The sequence below is a fragment of the Rousettus aegyptiacus genome, unplaced genomic scaffold (genome assembly GCF_014176215.1).
Source record: "Rousettus aegyptiacus isolate mRouAeg1 unplaced genomic scaffold, mRouAeg1.p scaffold_m13_p_10, whole genome shotgun sequence".
In the NCBI taxonomy this organism is placed as follows: Eukaryota; Metazoa; Chordata; class Mammalia; order Chiroptera; family Pteropodidae; genus Rousettus; species Rousettus aegyptiacus.
This window is the reverse complement of record NW_023416285.1, coordinates 29585732-29613616: the sequence shown is the minus strand read 5'-3', so window position 1 is coordinate 29613616 and position 27885 is coordinate 29585732. Positions and strand designations below refer to the sequence as shown.

Here is a 27885-nt window from a genome sequence, read left to right as displayed (position 1 = left end):
TGAGTCTGTGCACTGGCCCTTTATGAGGATGTGTGGGTCTCCAGCAGCCGTATGTCTCACTCAGACACAATCCCCACTGACTTTCAGAGAGATATTGTGGGGACTCCTCTTCCCAGCACTGGCGCTCTGGGCTGGGGAGCCTGGTGTGGGGCTAGGACCTCTCCCTCCTCAGGGAAGGACCTCTGCAGCCCAGATAGCCCTTCTGATTCTTAACTGCCACATGTGGATGTGGGACCATCCATTTTGCGTCTCGGCCCCTCCTATCGGGCTTCACGTGGCTTCTTTTTTATATCCTTAGATATAGCAATTCTGTTCAGCTAGTCTTCAGGTGGTTCTCAAGTGTAGTTGTTCTATAATTTAGTTGTAATTTTGATGTAGTCCTCGGAGGAAGCGAGCATAAGGTCACCTACTCTGCCACCTTGCCCAGAAGTCTCAAAGTTTCTTAAATGATTCAAAATCCCTTCCCAGATCTCCCTCTCAATTATACCCAGTTTTGCATCCTCTCCTCTCCCTGACTGAATTAACTCTGGGCTCGAACAAAACAGAAACATTTTATCCAAACAGGGTAGACATGCAAGACCAGCCAGCTCTCTACATAGACCTTGGGGCCTTCCCTGGCCTGAGGACTCGTGATGTCCTAGCTGATGTCTTGCTCCCTGCAGAAGAGACTCCTGTCTCTAGTTTTTTCCATATAACCTCAACGAGGAAACTAGATGATGGAAGACAATGTGGCTCTGGCCACTGACTCATTTTTAGGTTTGTCCAAAGCCGATTCAGTGAGGTGTCTTTAAAAATAAAAACAAACCAACCAAACCACCATGAGTCTGACTTAAATGGAAATCTGTAGAAAGGATAAGCAACTACACAGTCTGCATTAATGTATGCTGCTTCTTCATGAAAACAATTTTCAAGACAACTCCAATTTGTGTAGATATGACCAATACATTAACCTTAAAATCCTCTAAAATATACTGCTTTTATATTTCTATACAGTCTACTTATTTATTAAGATGTGGTCAAGAAAAACAAAAAAGAAAACAGTTTTATTCGGTTGTCTAAGAGAAAAAAAAAATGCAAGACATGAAAGTAGAAAAAATAAGAAGATGGCTGAGTTACATTAATTCAGGTGTGTCTGTAAGTACCAGCAACTGCAGAACTGAATGCAATTAAGCCTCAAGTACCAATACCGTCATTTAGTCATATGTCTAGCTTCAAGAAAAAGTGGGTTCTCCCACACTTATACCCTCACTAGGTTGTAATGACCTATAATTTACAAACACAGAGAAAGACCCATGGAATATTAGGCAATATTAGAGGGAGAAGAAACTCGGCAATCTCCTAGTTTCTTTGTAGATGAGGTTTCTGAGGCTGGATCACAGAATCTAGCTCAAAAGCTCCCAAACAGAGGATAAGAAAAGGGCCCAGGTTTCCTGCCTTCTGTGCCCTCTGTCTTCCACACACCTTTCTCAGAGGTGCCTACCAAAAATAAAGACACTAGCAGGCACACATTGATTGAAATTTGTATATGAACAATAAGGAAAACCCAAGGCGATGGTACTTTTTCCCTTTCAGAGTAGGAAGTCCAAATATGTTCCATGTGAAACAAAGCATTTGAGGGGACTGTAACAGTAAAATGTTATCCTCTTAATAAGAAGTTCTTTGTAAAAAAGAACATGGACATCTACAAAGAGAGAATGTGCCTGACCCTCCACTAAATGCATAATTACATGGTGCCACCGTTTCCCCGTTTGCCAAAATGCCATCTTTGTAACCGAAGCTACCTGATGAGAGCATGACAACAGTTATGTGAGCATTTCTGTCTAACAGTGGAAATATACTTCTTGAAAATTACCATCTGTAAACCTTGACAAGTCCTATAAATTGCACCCCAACCCAACAAAGCAAAGATGTTGAATCTACTTAAAGAAACAAAATATATCCAAAGGTCACAGATAAGAATCCAAGATGGTATCTGAGGGATTAAGGACTAGCAAGGAAATAGAAAAGCATTCAGGTCAGCCAAGGATGGCTCTGCAAATGTTGGTAGATTGCTTATGTAAGATAAAAAAGATGCTTCATCTCATTGGGGGTAAAAGCTATTCAGAGACAGCTGCCTTGATTAGCTTCGCCCTGCTGAGCTGTTCACAGCTCCTCCTCTTGCCTGCTTGCTTCTTCTTGCATCTTTAATAGACGATGAAAAGCTGCAGTGAAAAGGTAGTCCTGCTTATTTGAAATAACAGCGACAACAAGCTGAAATGACCAAGCCACAGATAATTTAAATTCAAACGTAGGACATTTTCCTGTGCTCCTGCTAGAATTATAAGACAGACTTCAGCAGCGGCCTTTCAAAGAGCTAACAGCTTGCATTAGCTGAAAAAGCAGGCTCACAGTTAGTTACAACAGCTGTTTCCCCCCTTCTTTATCAAGCAGCAAGATCTCCTTGCCTACTCAGCAGGACAAAATCCTCAAAGACGAAATCCAGGCAAAACAGAGGCAAAGCAAAATCTCCCCACAAAAACAAAGATAAATCGGTAAATTCCAGAGGGAAAAAATATCTCTTTATGCAAAGATGCAGCTAATCAGTGGAGAAATTATTCAAGCAAACTACCTACCCATAAAGTTATTTTCAGGGGTAAACACTGTCATTTTATGGGGAAAGTAATTCAATGATGAATGAAAAAGTGATTCAAAATGAATGCAAAGAAAAAAATACACACGTGCTCGCATGCAAAAATAAATGCATCAAAGAAGGTACTAAGCAAGACTGACAGAGCTGTGCTCTATTATAATACTATGTTCTCTGTAGTAAGCTGTAAGCAAAGGGAAGCACTGACCTTCAACACAAGCCTCTGTTGGGCAGGCCACGGTTGAGATGAGAGCTAGACTCACTCTCCAACTCAAGATTAGGTCTTCAAGAATGGAGGAGGGGATGCTTTAGGTTGAGGCAGCAAGCCAGTGTGAAGAGGCTGGGGGAAGGCAGCATCTCTGAGGTTCTAGAAGTGCACAACTCGAAGATCCATAGCTCACATATTAAAAAACATCTTTATAACTAATTTTTTCTAACTGTAGTGACAAAAAATTAAACAATGTAGCATTTCATCAAAAATACTTATTATATATTTGGACTTAATATGTTTATGTAACCATATGAAAAGTTCATAAAACTAGACAATCATCCCTCCCTAATAAATTGTACAGCTTAATGTGAACAATTCACATCAGATTGCAAATATCAAAGACCTACCATAGAAAGCATGATCAGTAAATGAATCTCTCTCTCTCTCTCTCTCTCTCTCTCTCTCTCACACACACACACACACCACCACCACCACCACCACCACCCAGTGCCTACATTTTTGGCCAGATTATTTGCTTCTAACGTCCTAATCTCTGCAACTGGGGCATCTACCCCTACCAGTTGTCTTCTTTCCACCACACCTTGGAAGAAAACCAAGTCCAGTCCAGACTTTCCCCTTCCCTCCCCCAGCAGATGGGGTCAGTCTCCCACCCTCTCCCCACTGGAAAAGAACAGTAGAATCTTGCTGAGTTTCCACACCCCATAAAAAGCATCTGAGCTTCTCTTTTCAATAGCAGGGTCAGTCTTTCACTGTTTAAAATACGGAAAATATGGGTGCTCTAAAACAGCTACTGTTACTTAAAACCCGATTAGCATATTTCAGGGCTAAGGATAAATCATTCAAATAAATATGTTCTAATGAGCTTTTATAGAAAGTCATATCAATGAATCTCTTACGATCTAGATAAACGATAAGAGCCTAAGAGATAATAGAAGTGATTCTTGTTTTCCTTTGACCTCAGTATTTTTTTCAAATATAAATATGTGTTTTTATTATCTTAAACATTAAGAATATGTGAAAAATCGTGTAGGAAGCTGAGGTTAAGGCAAAATCAAACAAATGACCACAGGATGATGAAAAATGCAAAAGTTTAACAACCACTATTATAAGGACTGAGAATGCAGAAAACACACACACACACACACACACACACACACACACACACACAGAGTAAATTAATTCATAGGAATTTCAAGTTAATTTTTAAAACTCTAACAGCCTTTTTCTGTCATACTATACATAAGTAAATTGCAGAATTATGGTCAGTCATTTGATCTTCAGGGATAAACTTACTAATTTTAAATTGAGAAATAAATTGAACATTTGGAAAAGCAAAAATGTTATCTCTTTCTAGCTTCAATAGGAGGAAAGCAGAAAGTGTCACAGTCAAATTAGTTTAGCCCTTCATAATGAGTTGGCTGAAATTACTAGGTAGATTAGTTCGCTTTAGTCACTTTTTCCCCTTACTTTGGAAACAATATAAGCTCAATATTGAAATTCAAAAAAGACAATTGAGCGGAAGAATAAAATTCAAACTATCTATAGTATTAATACACAGAGATAGCCACCATTTGCATTAGTTTTTACCAACCTCATTTTGCACTTAAATTTTAAAAATTAATATATTTTATTTTAAATTTAAAAATATATTTTTTTTTTACTATGAACTAATTTTTTTAGTAACTCTCATAATGGCTGCCTCATAGTATGTACAAAATAAATGCATAAAGTATCCAGAATATATTAGCTTATTCTCTTTATTATTTTTCAACTTAAAAATTTCCATTGATATCAGTGATGAAAAAAAATTCTGAAAAAAACTAAGAAAGTTCATCTCCAAATGCTCTCATAAGTTTATGCTTCAATTTTCTTTATTATGTCAAATAACCAAATTCAAATCTACAAAATTAATCAGAAATATAAGAATTACTGCTTAATATGCACAGGGCACATCTTCTGAAGAGGTAACATTTTTGTCTGTGTTTAGTATAAAATATACTGCAGTCCTAAAACATTAAAAATGTAGTTGATATGGGGAACTGATTACACAGATTTTAATTAAATTTTAAACATCACTTAAATTAATTTAATTCAAATAAAATTTACCCAGTCACTAGTGACTAATTAACTGAACTCTAATGATTCATATTCAGGAAGAAATGTTTAGCTTCATGTTAAAAAATTTTAGTGAAAATAGATTAGTGTTATTCAACTTTTTTCAGGTAGCAGGGTCTCTGGAACTCAGTATTTTCTGCTAACCACCTAAAACACTTACTAAACTTCAAAACTATTCAATAAATCATATTCTGAAAAATCAGATCCCTTCTTAAATGAGACTTTATTATATATACTTGAAAAAAATTATGGGTTAGGGATTAGGAACAATGAACCATTATTAGATTTTAGGAGCATAACTCAGTTCAGGTTATACCTCTGAAGAATAGTGTGAAAAGCACTAAACTAAAGAGCTAAAACATCCACATTTACAGGCACAAGTGAAATTAGATTTTTGAATGCCTTTTTAACATCTAAAAATTCCACCATGACCTCCTCAATTATCAACCATCTCTGGTTTGCTTTTGTCTTCTGCCTTTAGAAAACACAGATTTGGTTCCACTGAATAGTAATCTAGGGTCACTAGGCTGCTAAAGAAAAGAGAAATCATACTGACACCACATTCTGGATTACCGATTTCATCAAGTTAGGCCTGCACGTAATGGGACTGAGCATCTATCTTTTGAAGATCCACCTTCACTTGTGATTTCTTTATCTTTTCTAATTCTCACTGTACTTTGATTTTCTGAACTACTGGGGCTCCCATCCCAGAAGACCACTACACAATCTGTTTGGGTTGGTAAACACTTATATCTCCCTTCCCCACCCAATCAACATACAGGAATGAGAATGCATACTGTATTTATTTCCTATGCCAAAGAAACACAGTGGTTGGGCAAAGAATTCAACAAATATTTGACCAGCTTTTAACTGAGCCATTGACATCTGTGAGATTTCTGAGCTTTCATTCAATGCTCCTTTCTTGTGAATAATTCCTTCAACTGAAAAAGTAGTATTCTTTATGCCTTGTTTGCCTTCCAGTTTATTTTTAACTCTTAAAAAGGCTGGTATATCATGGCCTTCAGAGGCAACAATGTACAGTGATAGAAAGTAAGCCCGATAATTTGAGCAAATCAAGAACTCAGCACAGTGGAGTAAAGCAGTACAAACCAGTGGACCCAGTTCTCTAGGAAAGAATACTTAGCTTACGAAACTTAGAGCTTCTTTTTTTCTTTCTTTCTTTCCTCCTTTCTTTTCTTTCTTTCTTCTTTCCTCTCTTTCTTTCTTCCTCCCTTTCTTTCTTTCTTTTTCAAAATATGTTATAAGTTATCTATCCACCTACTTACCTGCTTTATATTGTAAACTTTCATGACAAATCACAATTTGTACATACTTTTTTACTTTTTTAAATTTAATGTGCCACAAATTTTTAAATAAGTCTCTGAAAAGCAAATCTACATATTAAAATAATAAACTCAATTTTTATGACACAGAAGAGACTTAAAACAGTAAAATAAGTAGTCGCATCTCTGAGCTTACCATATATAGGGGAAAACGTGAAGAAATTCAGATGGCAAATATTATAGGCTTCAATTCTAACATCTTTCCAGATGCCCTGGGTAGGAAAGGAAGGCCCCCAGTCCCAACTAAAGGAACACTGCTCCTGTAATTTCAAGGGGGGAAAAAGTAGATTCTGATTACCATGAAACTTAAACATTAAAAAAAAACCTTTTATTTTAAAAATATTATAAAAGTGAATATTACTTTGCTAGGACTGCCATAACAAAATACCACTAATTTGGTAGCTTAAATAACAGACATTTATTTTCCCACAGGTCTGGAGGCTGAGAAGTCCAAGATCATAGTGTTGTCAGGGATGGTTTCCTCAGAAGCCTCTTTCCTGGGCTTGTAGTTGGTGCCTTCTCACTGTGCCCTCACAGTCTTTTTTCTGTGCACACACACACATCCCTAGTGTCTCTCTCTGCTGTCCAAATTTCCTCTTCTTCTGAGGTCATCATTAGTAACCTCTTTACAGACCTTAGCTCCATATAGAGTTGTATTTTGAGCCATGATAATTAGGACTCTAACATACAAATTGGAGAGGATGAGGAAGGACACCACCATAATCCTATGTGTGTGTGTGTGTGTCCCATATACAGCATCTAAAATGACCCACAGTGACCCACTCCCGGTATTCATGGCCTTGTGGAATCTCCTCCCCTTGAGTATGGATTAGACCTAGCGAACCGCTGCTAACCAGCAGAATGCAACAGAGGTCATAACTTCCAAAATTGTTATAAAAGACTGCACCTTCTGTTTTGCATGCTCTTTCCCGCTCTCTCTTGGCCGAGGGGGAAAACAGCTCCATATTGTGAGGCAGCTTTGTAGAGAGGCTCATAGGAGCGAGCTTGGAAGCCAATCTGAAGCCTGCCGACAGCCACATGAGGGAGCGTAAGCAGAAACACTTCAAGCCTGGTCGGCCTTGAGATGCCTGCAGCCTTGGTCCACAGCTCAGCTGTAACCTCATGAGTGACCTTGAGCCAGGGGTACCCAGCTAAGCCACACATTCCTGATTGACAGAAACCGTGACGATAAATGTTGTTTTAAGCTGATAATTGACATAATTTGTTGCATAGCAATCGATAACTAATATATCAATCTATGCAACATAAACTTGGCAGAAATGTTCTAAGGACACAAAATTTAATGATGTGCATTGATTCTTCAAAAACATATTACAGTGAAGCAACACAGTAGTTACTTTTTAGACTTCTCCAAAATAGCCCTTAACCTACCATTGTATTTAAATGTAATAACTATAAAAAATGGAGAAATACCTTGGAAGATAAAGACATTTATAAATAGGTTTAAGAAACCCTAGCTATACTTACCAAGCCTATTTCCTTCATTATGAATTCAGAGTCCTTGTTTCTGAACTTACTGCCCAAGAACAATCAGTTCAGGTGGCCAGGGCAGATATCTTATCTAGTCTTATTCAGTCTGGCTACCTGTTTCCCCCTTCAGACACATTTCAATTTCCATATTAATTTACAATGGTTCAAATTCAAAAGCAGGAGATGGTTCCCTTCAAATAAATCCCTTTCAAGTAGAATTTTTCTAATTTCTACTTCTTAAAAGAAAAAACTACTTTCAAAACACTATGAGACTATGAATTCAGCTTTTACTAAGGAATAAGCACCAGAGGAAATATTAAAATCTTTCTGAATGAAGCATTTGTAGAATAGAGCCTGAGGATTTGGCCAAATTGCTCTCATTTAAGTATTATTTATATAACACAGGGATAAATTCATTTCCATTACAGAGAAAAACAAAGAATTAAAACCAATTCATCATGTATCAGATTCTAATGTTTGGAATGAAGACCATCTTGGGATGTTTATTGGAGAGTTTGTAAATCCTGATATGTAATTCTTTTATTAGGGATAGGGAGAAGAAAGCGGGCAAAAATATTCAACATCTTCTAAGGCAGATTATTTTCCCCACTGAGGCTTCAAATCACTTTTCTTCACACAACCTCGCCAAATAAAAGTTTTCACTTATTCGAAAAATATTTGTGAAGTGATTTCTATGTATCAGGCTGGGAGTACATCAACGTACAAAACAGACACAGTTCCTCTTCTTAGAGTGTTTACAGTGTACAGCAAGAAATTCAGGCACTGAATAAATAATCACAAACACAAAGGAAAAGGGGAACAAATGCGGGAGGGAGAAGGTGTCAAGACAAGTTTCCCTGAATAACAGTGACATGTATATGGGAACTAGAAGGGTGAGTCCCACTCGTCCAGTGTGTTTAGAGGAGAGAGAAGTGAAGCATCCCTTTCAGAAGGAACAGCATGTACTATGGCCTCAAAGTGCAAGGGTGTGATACATTCCAGAAAATGAAGAGAGAACAATTGATGAGGTAGGAGAGGACTGGAGAAGTGGTCATGGGCAGACGGAGCTTAGAATTCTGTCCTTTAACCTGCAGCCTAAACTGTTGAAGAGTTTTTAAAAAGACAGTGCTGTGATGAATAGTCTGAAAAGAACATTCTGGCTGCTCTGTGGAAGATTAACTGGAGGAAGGCGAATGAGAAACACCAGGTGGGCAACAAGAGCAATATTTCCTGCAAGAAACGATGACAGACTGAATTCAAGCATGGTAGTAGAGATGGTAGAGCACTACCAAACAGGTAATATCCACATCTTCAAAAGGACTTAGTAATGGATTAGAGAAGAGAAAATGAGGGAGGCATCAAAAATCACTCTTAGGTTTCTGGCTTGGGCAACCGTCGTGGATGGTACTCCATCCAGCAAGGCAGGGCACCTTGGGAGAAGGGTTGGACCCCAAGTGCATTGTTGAACATACCGAGCTTTAGGTACACGTGAATTGGCCAAGTGAAGCTGCCAAACAGGCAATTGAGTAGGAGATCTGGGGTTGAAGAGAGGTCTGGACCAACAAAACAATATTAGGAGTCGCTGGAAATTCAACTGGTTATTGAAGATATAAAGATGAATGATATAGAATAGAAAGAAGATAAAAATGAAAGGAGAAAAGGTATCTAGAACAAAGAGAGGCATGAATAATAAGACTTTTAACAGGAGGAGGTTAATTTGGATAAAGATACTCAGAAAACAAGGCAGAGATATCATTGAAAAGCAAGAAGGATGGTATGGAATATCACAAAAAGGGCAGCTGAGGTGTTGGGTCCCACACTGGACAGACAGGGAAGCAGAGACAAGGTGAGACTTGTGCTAACATGGAGAAAGCAGAGGAGTCAAAGAATAGATGGAGAGTCACCCTTCCTCGTTACACCCACTCCCCATCTCTAGCCCACTAACTCGCACGAGCGAGGCTGAGGCTTTGTCAGTTACACAGAGGTCTGTAATTACAGAAATAAGTCTCCAAAATAAATAATATCGCCTCCCTACATTTTGAATAGCTATATAGCACTTTATGGTATAGAAAGTGCATTTACACTGATATTTCACTGTATCCCCATATCAAAATCAGAAAGAAAAGGAAGGGATTATTGGCTCCATACGCAAATGATGAACTTGCCTAAGATTCCTCTGGGTTTGTAAAACCAGAATTCAGATCCAAGATTTCTGACTTGATCTCCGATTCAGGCCTCTTCTCGCTGGATCAGGTCAATCGAGCCAGAAACCAAAACACAGCTCATTTGCTGGCAAGTTTGCCCCACAGTTAAGTGTTCTACACAGTGTGAGAACAGAAACTTGAGCCTGATTCCTGATTTGAGTGATAAAAGACTTTACTCTATCTAGATAACCTGAAAGTATGTTTTAAATGCCACATACTGACTAGGGGGTAGAGGGAAAATATTACATGGGTATTTGTGTAACATATCTACACATTTACTGATGACTTGAAAAGTATACTTTCGGATTAGGACCAGAAAGTCCTCGTTTTGATAGAAAGTTAAAGATGGAAGAGGAGAGGGGAAAAGTGCAACCTCTAGTATTAAAACCACTGTGCCATTTGAAGCTGAAGTCAAAAACAAAAGCAGAAGTTTAAAAGAGCTATAAGTACACCAGCGTTCCGTGGAATGTCTGATTGCTCTGTTATACACTGTTCACTTACAGCCACATGAACACATGGTTATTCATGGTTGTTCAGACACTGACTTAATCTGGGTATGTCATGTCAAACAAGTGGAGGTATATATATCTTAAGGAAACATAATTTAATGGTAAATCCATCGAACCTAAAGAGAGTTGCTTAATTTAAATAATCAAAATTTTTAACTGAGGCTGTAGCTAACAAGTGTTGAAAAAATAGACTTAGTATCTTCACAATGAAACCACTGATTATATTTATTGTTAAAGTTAAATGCTAATCCCTCAAAAATTTTGGAATAGAATTATCATGTAATCCAGCAATCCCACTTCTAGGTATATATCCAAAAAAAAAAATTGAAAGCAGGGTCTCAAAGGATATTTGTACATCCATACATAGCAACATTATTCAAAATCACCAAAAGATAGAAGCAACCCAAATGTCCATTGACAGTTGAGTTCATAAACAAAATGTGGTATCTGCATACAAGGGAATATTATTCAGCCTTAAAAAGGAAAGAAATTCTGACATATGCTACAGCATGGATGAACCTTGGGAACATTATGCCATTCGAAAAAAGCCAGTCACAGTAATATAATACTGTACGCTTCCAATTATATGAAGAGTCAAACTCATAGAAACCGAAAAAAATGGTGGTTGTCAGCAGTTGAGAGAAAGGGGAAACAGGAAGTTATTTTTTGATGGGTACAGAGTTTCAATTTTGCAAGATGAAAAGTTCTGGAGATTGGTTTCACAATAGTGTGAATATACTTAATACTACTGAACTGTACACTTAAAATGGTGAAGATGGAAACTTTTGTGTTATGTGTATTTTAACACACTTTATTTTTAAATAAAAAATAAAATTAAACTAAATATCACATAGAATACTAATTCAATCTTGAATTAAAATAAATCCAAGTCCTCTAGACTGAGATCAGACTCAAAAAAAAAAAATACCATCTTGTGGATTTTATTATCCTTTTTTAGATTTTATTAGAACCAGCCAGTAAAATATAAGAACGTGTCAGCAAATACATTAATATTTGAAGAAGGCTTTCTAGTAACAAGAATCACTAATAAATATGAACCTTACTGTCTAGTGAAAAGTTTGATAAACTTAAATGTTAAAAAATAATTTTCAAAATTGCATTAGTCACCTATTTGTCTTCTTTATCTGATATTACCTAAGTTCTGAAGCATGCTTCGGGAAGGAAAAAAAAACCGAGAAAGACGAAAATTTTCCACCAAAATTCATATAATCTTTTGGTTCTTATTTTTAAAATTTTTCAAATCCCAATAAGGGGACCAGAAAGAGATGCCCAACTTCTGAAATACTATTGGAGTCTTCAAACAAGTACAGCATATATCGGCACATCCCACCTTCATGGTTAAAGCCCCGACCATTTGTGAAACCATTACCTTTCGAATAAAATTGACATGGCATTCTCCCTTCTGTACACTTGGAGGGCAGTTTGGGGGCACCTGGTAGCTACTGTGGGCTCTGCTCTGCTGGGCCGCATACAACACTGGCGACTGGAAACGCACCTCGATGACGTTTACAGCTTGGACCACACTGGTGATATCGAAGCTCTGAATTAAAGGGGAAGAATAGATGTGAAAGCAGCCTTGTGCGTAAAATTTTAGATGTAGGCAGGTATAAGATGGAAGAGGAGATGCATAAAATAATTGAAATCTTTAGATTTAGCCTTTTTTTGCAGAAAGCACTTTTCTAAAATGTATAACTAAATTGCCAACTTTTAGTTATAACTGAGTATATCCTCCTACCCAAAGATAAATTTCTGGATTTCTCCTTCTGTTTTTACTGACAGATAAATGATGGTCCTAGGTAGAGTGAGCAGAAAATATACTTAGCCCTGGAATGTCTGCTCTGGCTGTTTATAAACACAGCTCCTTGAACACTGCCAAGGATTTCCTCGACACTTCATGACAACCTGACTCTTTGGTATGAATAGCATGTCTTTCTAAGTCATAAGTTATTTTTGTTTTGAAAAGTCTACCCTTGAAAGAGAAGGTAGATCAGGATGTGATCTCTTAACGTAATTATTCCAGAAAGAAAGGAACATTTTCTTTTTAAATGGTGTGTCAATTGTCATTTCTCATGAAACTCTGGATCGCCAAATAACAGAGAAGGGAACAGCATTTGTCGAATACTCCCCACCTGTCAATAACTGTGCCAATCATCTTATACAATTAGCTCGTTAAATCCTCCCAATAACTTTATAGGGTTTGTAATAGTTTGATCATTCTATAAATGTAGCAACTGAGAAATAAAGTAACTTAGCCAATGCTTCAAAGAGCATGTGCCTGCCTGCATGAACAAATATAGACTTACCTTTCTCTACTCACAATAATAATTAACAAACAAATATAATGGGTTTTTTTTAACTTGATATCATTATGTACTTACATATCTTTTGAACATGTTGTTTGTATTCCCAATGGAAACATTATTGAGCAGGACTTCTGTCACTGTATCGACACCCTCAAAAATCAAATTTACTTTTTGCCATTTGCTAAAAAAGGAAAAGATTTTTAAAACAAAATGTATAAACATTAACTTAGCTAAGTCTTTTTTTATTAGTTAAGGACTAAAGGAGTAAATATTTCACAGAAAATATATATCCTTAAAGAGTAGTTTCCAATTAAATTTTCAGAAGCATTAGTTTAATACATTTTTATATCGAGTGATCTGGCTTATCTTTTCTTTCTTCATAATATTTCATCACCATAAAATCATGAGCACAACTTATAATTTCCACATTCACTGACTTTTTCTCTAAAACTTCACAAAGTTCTCATGAGAACCAAGTTAAATAATAGGCACAAAATGTTTCACACACTATTAAATGTACTGACAATATGTAAGAGAACACATTAACCAGCTAATAAGTATCTATCGGTAAATATTATGTGCCCAGCACTCTGCTAAGCCTCACAGGAAACTTAAACAGTTTCTACATTGAAGGAGTCTGCCACCTGATAGGCATTCAAGCCTAAAACACAGGAAACAAAGAAAAAACTCTCAATCTCTTTACATTGTAGTACAGTCTTGTTGGTCACACTAAAAGTGCCATCAGAGTGTATGTCATAGGAAAGACTTCAAGAAGGAAACAAGAACTTAAAGAAGAACAGAATAAATAAAATGTGATATATCCACATGATAAAATATTATTTGGCAATTAAAAGAAATGAAGTATAGCAGGTCCTCAAATAACATTTCGGTCAATGTCATTTCATTATAACACTGAGGCAAAAAAAAAAAAAAAAAAAGAATTGATCCCCAGTGGAGGCCACTCTCTGTGTGGAGTTCGCATGTCCTCCCCATGTCCACGTGGGGTTTCTTCCGGGATTCATTTTCTCCCACATTCCAAAGGTGTGTACATGCGGAGAACTGCTGTGTCTACGTTGTCTCAGTCTGAGTGAGTATGAGTGTGGTTGCAATGGAAGGGTATCGCATCCAGGGCAGGTCCTGCCTTGTGCCCTGCACTGTCTGGAGAGGCTCCAGCCATCCATGACCCTGAATGAGGATATCGGGTTGGAAAATAATTATCTTACTTATTTTTATTCATTTTTCTTAAGTGTATGTCTAGCTTACATTTATTCCAATGTTTAATATTAGAAGTGTTTGAGTGTTTATATAGAAGTTTAGTGATGTATTTGTGACCAGAAATATGCCTTAGGAACTTAACTCTTGTTTATATCAATTTGCCTATGGCAAAATTGGTTTCCTTACACTTTGTTTCACTTCCAAGAACCTATCGACAATGCTAAGTGAAGACTTACTGTACTTGTACTTGTAAGTAAATATATTACAACATGTATGAATCTGAAAGCATTCTTATGCTAAATGAAAGAAGCCAGTCATGAAGAACTGCATATTGTATGATTCCATTTATAAAAGACTTCCAGAAGAGACAAATCTATAGAGAGAATAAAATATCAGTGGTTGACTAGGGATGGGGGAAGGGAGATGTGGAGATTGGGGAATGGCTACTAATAGATATGACTTTCTTTTTGGTGGGGTGGGGGATGAGGAAAATATTCTAAAATTGATTATAGTGATGGTTTCTGGAATATACTAGAAACCACAGAATTGTACACTTTAAATGAGTGAGTTATATAGTATGTGGATCATATCTCAATAAAGTTGTTATTTTCTTTTAAATGAGTAGAAATGCTTAAGTAAAGGGTAGACCCTAAGAGGAAGAGCAAAACCAAAACGTGGAAGTGCTAACAGCATCAATAACATTAAGGGAGCAGGCTTGATGAAGATGCAGGGAGCTAAGGGGAGAAAGCTTGACAAGTCGGGAGGGCAGGAGGGGATCAGTATTAAAGCAACATTAAAGCAGTATTTTCACAGACAAGAAGAGAAGATTAAACTTGATTTGCCAATCAAAAGGAAGACACTGTTGTTACTGGGCAGGAACATCATGGTGAAATCAATATTTGGGGAAGACGAGTCTAATATTTCTACATATAAAACACTGGAGAATAAAAAGACAAAGCAAAAAATTTAGTTAGGCAGCTCTGGCCTAATCCTAGGCACTCACTAATAAGCCGTAGGCAATGGTGGAAACTTGGGAATGAAGAAAAAAAGGTGCTGGATCAAGAGAAATGATAGACGAGAATTAACAAGACTCAGAAACAGACTGAGTACAGGGAGATGAAGAAAAGATATGATGAGCCAAAAATATGTTAGGCACAGAAGATTGAAAAAAAATGGTGTTAAATTAAGAGAAACAATGAGGCAGTTAGAATGTAAAGTAAGCTTTAAGTTGGAAAGTCAATTGGTTAAATTTTTGGATATGTTGAGTTCAAGGTGAAAGGGGATCCCTAATAGAGGTATGTTAAGAAGAACATGGAAATAAGAGCGTGTAACTCTGACATTGAGCACCAGATTCTGGCTCTATTTCTCTTTTAAGAGGCTAGTAAATAATTGGCCAAAAAAAAAGTCCTATAAAAAGAACAGAAGGAGTTATTATTTTTATTTAGCAATAATGGTGGTAGATATAATTAGGTTACATTCTGCTACATAGAACATTACTGAAAACTATACCATGTTTTCCTCATGGCCTCACAGATTACATTAAGGCCAATGCCATAGTCTCAAGGGCTGATTAACACCACACTGAACAAACAATGTATCTCTGATCCTACTTGGCACCATTATAAATATATATTCTCTATTGATTACTGGGAACAGGGAGATGGAAATGCAGATGAGAGAACTGACTAGGTCTAGAGGACTCCATTATCGCCACTGGAAAAATGACTAGGACATAATTTCATGACTGATGAGCAGTGGCACCATCCTCATAATACAAATCAAAACGTGAATCATATATTCACTTTTATAGTACAAGGCTTAAATCAGACAATTCTCTGATATGCAATTAAAAAAAAAAGAGACGATGGTAGAGATAGAAAAGGAAGAGAAGTTTAAATGACAATAACAAATAGATAGATAGATAGATACATATACGTACACATACATACCTAACATCAAAGGGGACTTTAAATTCCTTGCTATATGTCCAATTATCCAAGGAGATCCATCTGTAGTTAAGATCATTAAATCTGTAGTAAGGATCCTGTTGATAAAAATTATAATAGATGCTTAAATATGCAAAAGTAAATGAATTGACTAAACATGAAATAAATTATTAACAATAGCTATTTATCATGTAAAAATGAATGAATTCTTGGCCTAGGAGAACAAGCATTTCATATGCCAGCACATCCCATCCTCAAGGCTAAAGCTCCAACAATTTAAGAGACCATTATCTTTCAGAGAAAGTTGACATGACATTTACATACTAAAAATAATAAAATAGGTTTTTAAAAATTCCAACAAAATACCTGAAATGGAAGAGCTCTGAGATAAATAAGATAGTTTCATTATCAAAGAACATGTGCATAAATTAAGATTGGCTTCCCTTATTAAAATCGAACTCAGAACCTCCAAGGTATTGGCAGAGGATGAAAGACAGAAATAGGGTGTAGCCATCACCCCGGTTCTCATTGCCCTCCCATTCTCACTTTGCTTATTGCTGCTACTATCTCATCGAAACGCCAGGGAAAATGCTTCTTCTTTACTGCCCAAAGGTCAGCAAAACTTCCATTCTTTGGATTCACTTAGCATTTCCGAAGTTATTTTTCACTCAGCTTTACTAAGTGAGCACAAAAAGGATGTCTGCAGAGAATACACAGGCAGTATACATACCATCAAACTTAAAAACTTCAGGTTTCCTGTATTATCCTAGACCAGATCAACAAACTGCAACCCACAAGCCAAATGCAGCTCACTGCCTGTTTTGTGTGGCCAGCAAGCTAAGAGTGGACATGTGTCAATAAATAAAGTTTTACTGTAGCACAGCCATGCTCACTCCTTTACAAACATATGGCAGCTTTCATGCCGCAAGAGCAGAGTTGAGCAGACACAACAGAGACCACATGACTTATTAAGCCTAAAATAGTCTCTAGTCCTTTACTGAAAATGGTCGCCAGCCTCTGCCCCAAATGACCAGCCTGCTGGGTGTTCACAGATGTTGGTCCATCTGAGCATTCAGCCCCAAGTTCTCCTTTGCATTATCCTTAGGTCTTTCTTCTCCTACCCATTTCCACCCTTTACCTTCCAGATAAGAGCTCCCAGACAGGAAGCAGAACAGAAAGTGGTAAACAGAGCTTTTCAGTTCATCTTCTGTGAACATCATCACAGCTATACAAATAGTGCAGATAGAGAGCTTCTCCTCACGACTGGGACAGGGCCAAGAGAGATTTCTCCAGGGACTACAACTCCAAATGGAGAAGGAAAAGCCAACTTTGTCTAAATTCCACAACCAAGTTAGGTTGGCACTTGCCCAGAGCACAAATCTGTAAGAGACACTACATCACTGTGTGTGTATGGAGATGGGAAGAAAGGTATCTGCCAGAAACTGCTTCTGACTGGAAGATATATTTTGATAAGCTACTAGGAGAGGGACTGGTTTGTGGGATTTAATAAAAACTGATAATTACCAAACTGACTTTTAGGATCTGGTTAACTGTGAGGTTTTGTTCTGCTAAACAGGGGTGTGCAAGTCCCAAACAACCTGCTTTCTTTTCTGTTCTTCCCCCACCCTCGTGCCAAGCAGGATTCAGCCTCTCCAATGAATAAACATGGAATAAATATTTAATGACACAAGTTTGAAGAGGCACCTAATTATTAGCCTACCCACGTGTCTCCACCCAGCCCTATTTATAACTCTACACTGTGGACTCTGTCCAGTAAAGATAAAAATATAATGAGAAGGAGGGCGCGAAGGGTAATGCAGTTGCAACATGTCCACTTGCTAAGCCTTGGGGCTGCTGATGATCTAGCTTGTGGGGCATAAATCCCCTACTTGTCTCCTAGATCCTTGAAGGAAGCTACATGTTGAATTCAAGAGGGCAAACTTCTCAGATATATTTTTTCTACACAAACAGAATTTAGAGGTTAAATTTCTTTTCTTATTTTAAAGAACCAACCTGAAAAGACTATGTACTGTTTGATTGCAACTACACGATGTTCTGGAAAAGGCAAAACTATGTAGACAGTAAAAGGATCAGTGGTTGCCAGGGATTAAGGGGGAGAGAGGGATGAATAGGCAGAAAACAGAGGATTTTTAGGGCAGTGAAACTACTCTGAATAATACTATAAAGGTGGACACATATTATACATTTGTCAAAACCCACAGAATGTACACCAAGACACAAAGAGTGAATGCTAATGTAAACTATGGACTTTGGATGATAATATGTCAGTGTAAATTCATCAATGGTAACAAATGTACCTCTGGCGGGGGGTGTTGATAATGGGGAGGCTGTGCATGTGTGGGCGTACATGGGAACTGTCTGTATTTTCCATTCGATTTTGCTGTGAACTTAAAATTGCTCCAAAAACCAAAGCCTTTAAAAAAATTCTCTTACTAAGGAAAAATACCTTACTCTGTCTAAAATAATAGTTGCAAAGGCTTAGATTACATTTAAAATAACTATTCCGAATACCGAACCACCAACTTAATTTGGTTCCAAATTGGTCTGCCCCCACCCCTTTGCTCATATTAAAATTCTGAGTCCTATTTAAAGCAAACAGCAGTTCAGCATTACATCTGATGACTAAGGACCATGCTAAGTTACTGAGTTGTTAAGCAAACCCATGAATCCTAAAAACAAAAACAGTATCGCCTGTTGATCATTTACTATATATCAGCTTCCGAAATAGGCTTTCACACACTAATAACAAACATATGTAGTAAATTCCATTTTACAGAGAAAGAAACTAAAACTCCAAAAGGTGGAATGACTTTCCTGAGGTCCCACGACTAAGCAGAAGTACATCAAGGAACAAAACCAACTCAGTCTAATACCAAGGTCTGCATTCTTTCACCTATACTCTAGTATGGATGAAAGAATGTGTACCTCACACCAAGTATACTTACATTTTTACACCGGATGATCACTGCAACAGTAACAACAGCTGAGACTTACCACCGACTGGGACCCTATGGGACAGATATTATCATCATTCCTTTTATTCACAAGGAGTCCAATGGCTATTAAGTGGTGGAGCGCTGATTCAGACCCAGAAAATTTGGCTCCAAAATCCATATGTTTCATGATTACCTAACATTGCCATCGACATCACAAATGCTGTCAATAATTACATCAGTGCTACCTACCAAATGGGAACCAGGAGATAAACATGCTATATGGGGCCTGGGCTAGTTATTTATAATTGGTATTTATCTTACTTACTGTGTACATCAACAAACTGTGTGTCATTAGACTGTGTAAATGACAGTAATAGTCTCATTTTCTCTGGAAGCTTCTCAACTTCCTCTATTATATCTGTTTATAGATTATAGACACATAGGCCCCTCGTTTGTATATACTTAGAAATTTCTGGGAAAATATACATGAAAAATTTACAGTGATTACTTCTGCTTAATAGTATGCTTTTTATGGGTTTTTTCTCTTCTTTTTATTTTATATTTTTCTGCATTAATTTTTGTACAATAAACATTAAACATTTATAATTATTTTAAAGAATTTAAAAAGAGGGAATAACAAAATTATATTATTATATGTGAATATTGTGCATGATAAAAGTAATGTTTTATATTAGTGGACAAAACTGAAATTGTTAAAATCATGGGATATAAAAGACTGACTAGTCATTTGAAAAAAATCTAATGAATCAAAATTTTAAACATAAAAAAAGAACTATAAAGAAATTAAAGGGAAGAAACATATGTAAATATTTATTTAATTGGTAGAGATGGAATTACTTTCAAATCACAATATCAAAACAGAAATAATCATAAAAGAAAAAACAAGATTTCTAAATATATAAAACTTTAAAACATCAATATGACAATATAATTATTAAAAAATGGGAAATTTTTGAAAATATGTAACAATCTACATTTTTAAAGACGAATAACCAATAGAAAAACAAATGAAACATGAAACAGTAACCCCAAATCGCCAATAAGCATATAAAAATCATATAAAAAGTGTTTAACCTCACTAGAAAGTAAATTATTTTTGTTTTAAAATAATACTCAAATCTGCACCTAAAATAAGCACTCTTAAAATGATTATAGGAGTGTAAAACTGGTACAACTTTTATGGAGAACTACGTAGAAATACATATTAAAAGACTAAAAAGTGCACACCCTTCCACTTCTAAAAATTTGTCTAAGAAAATAATGATGTACACTAACTAAAATTTAGCTCAAAATACCTTCATCAAAGAATAGAAAAAAAGATGGAGTCAGATAACTATAAACAATAAGTGATTGATTATAAATGATGACAAATGTACACAATGGAATAAGACCCATTAAACATGGCTTGTAGAAATAAGTTTATTGTACTTCACAAAATATTTAGTAATAAAAGTTTGTCAAACTGTATATTTAAATACTTATCATAAATGTGTGTACCTAGAAGAATGTCAAATGGATATACATATTTTTAAATTTTAATAGTTGTAGTTATCTCTGAAGCCAGGTTTCCAAGTTTTCTTCTTACTTATCTATATTTTCTAATTTTGGCATAATGAGCATATCTTTTATTTAAGAAAGCTTTCAAACTTAAACCACACTAAGCACAAAAAAGGTGAGGACATTTCTAACAAGAGTTCCCTTATCTAAGTGTCCATCATATTACAAGGTTATTAAAATTAGGTTTTCTGTCTCACTAGAAAATAGGGACTGGGTCTTATTCATATTTCTTTTTTATTTCCAATGCTTGTTTTAGTGTATGGCATAATAGTAGGCTGATCGAATGAATGATAACCTTTAGGAGAGAGCCCAAAGGCTCTCCAAGACACCTAAGGTTTAGATTGTGTAATAGGAAACACAGTCACCTATAAAACACCAAAGGCTGACCACAGATCCTCTCATTTAATATAAATTCCACTTAACCAACTGCTGAAACCAAAAAGTCCTTGTTTTCCTTTACTCCTCTTTCACACCTCATATCCAAACCATCCAATCCGTCAACCAATCTAAATGGGGGGAAAAAAACAAACAAAAAATCTGTTGGTTTTACATTTAAAATATGTCCTCACAAACACTCCCACCATTTTTCACTGCTACCACCTTGGTCCAAGCCACAAATCATCTTTTGCCCCTACAACTGTAATAGTCCCCTACCTGGTCTCCATGTTTCCATTCTGATGCATTATAGTCTTAACACAACACCCAGAGTGACTGACCTTCTAAAAAGCAAATCTAATCATGCAACTCCAAGTTCAAAGTCCCCAGTAGCTTCCCATCACCTGTAGAATAAAATCCAAAGTGTTTCCCACTGCTTACAAACCCTGCATGACCTGCCCTCCATGTCTCCTTTGAACTCATCACCCTCCCCACTGGGATCCGGTCACACTAGTCTGCTTACTATTCCCAGAACTTGTCAAATATGTCCCCACCATAAGGCTTCTCCCATCTTTTTTTTTCCTTTTTGCTGGGAATGCACTTCTCCTTAAAACACATCAAAAAGATCTCTGCTTAAAAGTCACTTTTTCAAAATGGCTATCTGTAACCACTTTTTTGTAAATAGCAATTCTTCCCAACCAGTCTTAATTCTTTTCTTTTAACCTCTTTTATTTTTCTTCGGCGCACCACCTGTCACTATATTATCTACTAATTTGTTTATGGTCTGTCTTTTCCAGTAAAGTGTCTACTGGGCAAAGACTTTGTTTTCTTCACCACTAGATTTCAAGCACTTAAAACAGAGCCTGCCACATGAGAGGCACTGAATAAATACTTATGAGATAATTAGGTGAATGAATAAATAAATAAATGACTTTAGCTGCATATACTTCAAGCTCTCACGTAAATACAGTATTTAGGCCAGTGTCTGCTCTAAACTATAGAATATTTCCCGAGGTCAACACCAAAAGGAATGCTGTAACAAAGCAGGTGTTATAATATCACATTATTCAATAACGATACTGATATAGACAATTATTTTCAATAGGACTGGAGTACTCCAAACCCCAAAAAGCCTCTCCCATCTCTCATCCCACTACCATTTAAGACCCACATCCACCTTAAACTTAGTTTTTCTAAGAATTATTAACAGATTTAACAGATAACCATAAATTATTCCCATGAGGAAAAGTCAGTTATTTCATATTATGAACGACCTCATTCTCATTAACTAGTAACCAAACACTGATTCCTGATACGTGGCCCTGTAACACAGAACAATCTGATTTGCTAATGATTTCCCAGTTGCTTAATTCTATCAGTGGAATGAGGCAAGGAGAGCCCCTGCAAAATGAATACAGGCATTCTCAAGGCACATGTAAGTGAAGCCTCAGAGCATCAAGGTCTATACGGTATGTAGTCTGTTAACTAAAAATAATTAAAGTACTTAAGTTTGAGAACAATTTAAAAAATAAACTGGACTGTAGTCAATGTCAATTCTACTCCCTTCCGGACATACGTTCTTGAAAAAAAGGTAATGCCTACCAGACCAAGATTTTGCATAACCCTAGTCGATCATTCTGTGATTTAAGTAAACTTGGAATGATGCTCTCGACAGTCAACCACAGTGATTCAAAAACACATGGTTTTTCAAAATACCAGGGCAAGTGTAGCATAGTACAGAACCCAGGCTATGGAGTCAAGCCAGCATGGGTTAGAATTCGATTTCTGCCACTTAGTTGCTGTGTGATCTTGGGTAAGTTCTCTAACTTCTCTGGGCTCCATTACTCCATGTCATCCGTAAAATGCAGATAAGAAGATGCACTCTGTAAATTTCTTATGAGGATTAGGATAATGCATGCAAATCACTCATCGAGTGCATCCGGTCCCAGTCAAAGAAGACCCAAAGAACGGGGAAATGCAGCAGGTCGAACTACAAAAACAGTGGAGGAAATTGTAAGTCAGTTTGCAAAAGTCTGCAATAGACAGTCAAACAGGAAAACGTCCTCCACAAAGAGTTTAAACATTGGAGCATTTACTGGGAGACAAACGCGCACGCACGCGCGCACACACACCCGCACACACCCCACATGCCTTGAGAAGAGCTCCTTTTTTCACCTTCCAATTAGCCTTGAAAGTTATTTAGCCTTTACAACTGCATTGACAAACCTAACCTTACACTGTCTCCCCAACCTACATGCTGCAAAATCCCAAATCGGACTCCCCGAGGCCTAACGACGAAAATGAAAACCTGAGACATTACTGAATATAGTTAACGTTTACTTAGCAAACGACTATTGTTCCTTGCAGTCTCCAGGTAGTTGAAAACAGCAATCTCCTTCCTTAGGCTCTGTCAGTGACACAATGTCCTTTCTACCCACACGTAAATGAACTAGGGCAATAAGTGAACCGCCAATCGCAAGACAGTTTGCCCCATCTAAACTTCCGCCTTCCAGTTCCCGAGGTCCCAGCAGCGCGGGTCGGTGCGTCTCCTTCCAGCCCGGACCCCAGCCGGTGCTCTCCGCCAACAGTACATAAACTGCTTCGGCGGTTTCTCCCCGAGACCACAGACTGCACTGGCGGAGTCAGTGCCAAACCCAGGACTGGGGGACCGCCAGGCCGTTCCCGGGCCCCTCACCACGAGAGCACGCGGGTGCAGGCTCCCGGGGGCTGTCGCACACGGTACCTGGATGAGGTTCCGCTGGAACAAGGCCATGTGCACGCAGCCGGGGACCTCCCCAGGTAGCTCCAGCGAGCCGTTCCCGCTGCGGATCCTCCAGGTTCCCTGCAGGCTGAGGCTGCGCGCCGCGGCCGTGGGGCCAGCCCCGCACAGCGCAAGCAGCAGAAGCAGGCGCAGGCACATGCCGGGACGCAGGGGGCTGGGCGGCGCGGGCTGCAGGATGCCGCGGAGGCCACGGTCTACTGAGAAAAACAGCCGGACCCCGCTCTCCCCGCCCCGGCCCGGCCCGGCCCGGCCCCCGCGCTGCCAGTCCCGCCCCCGGGTCAACTGAGCTGCGAGGACACTAGGCGCAGGGCGGGAGCGTCCGCCGCCTGCTCGGCTCCGAGTTCGCGTCCCTAAGCTCTGCGCCCCGCTTAGCGCCACTTCCCTCTGCTCTGGTGTCTGAACCCGGGACGGAGCTGTGGACAAAGATCCCTGGGAGCAAAGTGGCACAAAGCCCGAGGGAGCTCGCGGACAAACAGTAATACACCGAGACCACAGCTAGAGTGGCTCCTCGCTGCTTCAGAGAAGCGACACTCCGAGGCACTCGCCACTTCCGTTCCCGTCAAATTTACCCCGGCTCCGTCCACGCAGCAGGATCTGCCTATCGGGGGTGACTCCCTCCTCCTGCATCTGCAAAGTGGTCTCAGAGCATGCCCCGCCCTTAAAGAGTAAACAATTTACTAAAGGTACCTAATTCGTAGGGTCGTTTCGAGGGCTGAGAAAACCCGTGTGCGCTTGCAGCAACAGACCTGGCCGAGAGATATCCCAGTAAGTTAGCTAATCGTGTTAGTGGACTATGACTTTCTGTTGTATAAAGCCCCGCAGAGGAGACATTCACTTTCTAATTGTCAAGGCTGGTCTGCATAATTTAGTTATGATTATTTCGCACATTCCGTAAGACACTAATGTTAACACTAATACGGTTAAGCCTAACTTTACAATTCCTCTTAGGACAGATTTTATTCCCAATAGTAAACAAGAAATAAAAACAAATCTCACATGCCTTGAAACAAGAGAGTAGGCATACAAGGGTGGAAGGGTAACGGAAGAAAAGGCAAGCGAGTCAAAATGTTATTATATCAGGCGAAGCCTGCTTGAATTAAAGAAAGAAGCTACATCGAAGTGGAGCCCGTGTGTAGTTAGTATGGGTTACAATTCCTCCCCCTCTCTGGTTCATTCCTCCATCTTGAGGGAACAGGGGCGAAGACCACTCTGGCTGCTTCCTGCTGAAAAGGGGTGGAGTTCAAGAACTAGAGAAATGAAAGTATCCTACATTCAGTTGAAAATATTCTTTAGTTTCCACTTTACCAAGAATACTCTGTATTCCCATAATGTTCGCTTTTTTCCTGGGAGCTCTGCCTTCAGTTCTGAAGATGAGATATTTAATCAAAAACATACAGCCTCGAGCAGAAAACGTAATTTGATAAGGATTATCAGTATACTGCATCCCTGTAATAACCCACGAAGGAGACCTCCCACTTCAGAGGAAAAGATTGTCTAGTGAGTCTTTCTCACAGCTTGTAGCTAAGTAGCCTTCTGCACGATTCTACTTATTCTAGCCTCCACGTCTCCCGAGGTGTTAATGTAGATTTAGCATGTTGCATAGACTCCTTGTTCTGCCAGCAAGTAACTTAAGGCAGTCCTGTTGTCTAGGACCTGAGCTGAGGACTCTATCTAAGGTGGTCTGTTGGAGTCTTGGAGCTTGAGCAGTAGAACAAACCAAATGTCTGACTATATAGGTTAAATTCCATAACATCAGGTATTTAATAAAGAGATATGTCTATGAAAATGAAAGAAAAACAAAGGTTAACAATCAGAGCAAATTATAAACCAGCTTCTGAGACTGTAAGGCTGTCATAAAGATTCCTAGATACAAGGCTGGAAGCATCTTCTGAGGTTTGAAGTGTGCCTGATGATGTCATCAGGTGCTAAGGCAAACTCTCCTCTGGTGTGGCTTATGCAGCATTGGTCACTGAGACTGTTTAAACATGAGCTGTTGTGGCAGGTTTTTGAACTTTACATCAAGCCGACAAAGCCATTGTTAGCCCGCATGGCTTTGGGGGGTGAGGATGGGGCGGAAGGCAGTTTTAGCTCTCAGTGATTTCTAGCCAAAGGATGGGAAAAAAATAAAAAATTGGAAACATGCTTGGAGAGTCCCAGACAGGTACTAGCGGAAACTAGAAGTTGGGATCTAGTTCAATTTACAAGTAGAAAACAACATAAAACTCAAAAAAAGAATAAACAGTAAGACTCATACCTACAAAGGTATAATTTCTATTGAAACATTTATTTTCTTTCTCGAATTTTTATTTTTTATTTTTGCCAAAGATAGCCATATTAAGACTAACTTATTTGTAAATAAGTTGTTTCAATAAATTTAGCCTGATCATTTAAGTTTGGCAAGAATATCTGTTAACCAAATGGGCATTAAAAAAATAAATAAATAAAGCCTACAGCATCTGGTGTTCGTGGATGGGAGACCATCCAAGTACTAACCAGGTTCGACCCTGCTTAGCTTCCAAGATCAGATGAGATCCACAGTTTAGGGCAGCATGGCAGTAGACTATATAGGTGCTTTTAATTCTGCTTGGCTGGAATCTTTTACAAGGAATCTTCAGAATGAATTTAAAAGGCCTCACGAAGCCAGAAAAGTCAAGGCCAGGACTTGCTGTCAGAGGATGCCTGCAATACCTTGTGGAGGATTTGATTTGATATTTGAGTATTCATTTGTTTGGATTTTGTCTTTGTTCTGAACTTTGATTTTAGTTTCAAGATGGGCGGCTTCATTTCAATGTCACCAGAGAGTTCGCTGGGTCGCCGTTTTGGTGATTGGTCAACTTATAAGCCAATAACTACACAAAAGTGATTTTCTATTGTAATACTACGTGGCCTATGTATATGTGATAAATCCTGAAGAGAGGTAGCCCCTAAATTGATTCTTAAATTATTATACTACCTTGCAGTCAGAATTATTCTGTTTAAGGTCTGGTAAATGGGATGAGATCTACTACATCAGGGTGTTCATGTTACATATCAGAATAGACCTCTTCAGAGAAAATGTATGAATGTGAGTAAATGAGATATATTAATGTTAATTACATACTTTTAATTGTCGCTAGAAGTCGAGGTTCTAAGGGTCGTGAACTATAATTACTATGGCTTCCATAAGTAGATCTTAATTCCTTAATGCTGCCTGGTCATATCCAAGTCTATGCATTTATTTCTCTCTCAAGATGACATTCCAGTCAAAGTCTTGGTAATAAAAACCATGTTTCCAATCTGTCCTGTTATAAAGAGAATGGATTCTTATTGAACTTATGCAAATAATTACATTGCCATGAAAACAAAAATACTCATTTAGAGTTTCTAGATTCCAGAGGGGTCAACAGGGAGAAAAAGGAAAGGTTCCAATTCTGTTTATAATTTATCTAATTGTTAAGTCATAGGTAGTTTCAAAAAACAACTTTCTTTTTATTTGAACAATAAAAGATTTTAAAAATTAGCAATATTTTTAATAAAAATTTATAAATATATAATCATCCATAGTTCACTCAGTGCCATATAGTTAATCTTATTTATCTTGATCACTTGCCAGCATTTCATGAATACAGTTATTCCTTAGAGTTCTATAAATCTGTTCGTTCTAAGGTATAATCTAAAAATTTACTCTCAGAGGCTTGTATTTGGGATAGGTTAGAGTCCTCTCTGTCTTTCTAATGATGAAACCTATTTCTTAAAGTATCAGTAAAATGATGACTGTCTGTAAATGACAAACTTAAAATGACATGGTAATAGGTCTGATTATAATGTAATTGACAAAGAAATGTTTCTCCCTAAAATGTACATTTTAAGAAACAGGCCAGAATTACAAATAGAAACTATATCAGGATGTTGCAGATTACTAGAGATCATAATCTGAAAATTCACTTTAATAATAAGAATGATACATGCAAATACAATATAATTGTTATTTCTTCAATTAAAAAAGCTTCTCAGGTAACTTTAGTATATCAAACAGGCCAAATTACTTTAATTTTCTCTTTCATAAAGAAAGAGAACAAGTCTTTGAGGCATTGCGGGGGTCCGCTGGTCTAACCCAAGCCATTTCCAGGTTAAGAAAAGTCTTGGTTTACATTTTGTACCCTGGGAAATTTGTCAAACATGCTAGACCAGAAGATCATATTATTTTGA

The 27885-nt window shown here is 37.8% G+C and overlaps 1 protein-coding gene across 2 annotated transcripts in view; it reads right to left on the bottom strand.

Annotated features, from left to right (window-relative positions):
• The window catches only part of MANBA (mannosidase beta), an 82262-nt gene extending 58350 nt beyond the window's left edge, over window positions 1-23912 (bottom strand). The window contains exons 1-6 of one of the 2 annotated variants that reach the window (XM_016159082.2): window positions 23659-23782; window positions 18972-19034; window positions 16009-16103; window positions 12920-13025; window positions 11911-12081; window positions 6453-6576 (exon numbers count right to left, since the gene is read on the bottom strand). In XM_016159082.2, coding sequence (XP_016014568.1) covers window positions 6453-6576; window positions 11911-12081; window positions 12920-12934 — 310 coding nt within the window. In that variant the 5' untranslated portion in view covers window positions 12935-13025; window positions 16009-16103; window positions 18972-19034; window positions 23659-23782. Of the gene's footprint in view, window positions 1-6452; window positions 6577-11910; window positions 12082-12919; window positions 13026-16008; window positions 16104-18971; window positions 19035-23658 lie in introns of both variants that reach the window. The other variant, XM_016159081.2, reaches the window with a different exon arrangement.
• Between the last annotated feature and the right edge of the window lie 3973 nt (window positions 23913-27885).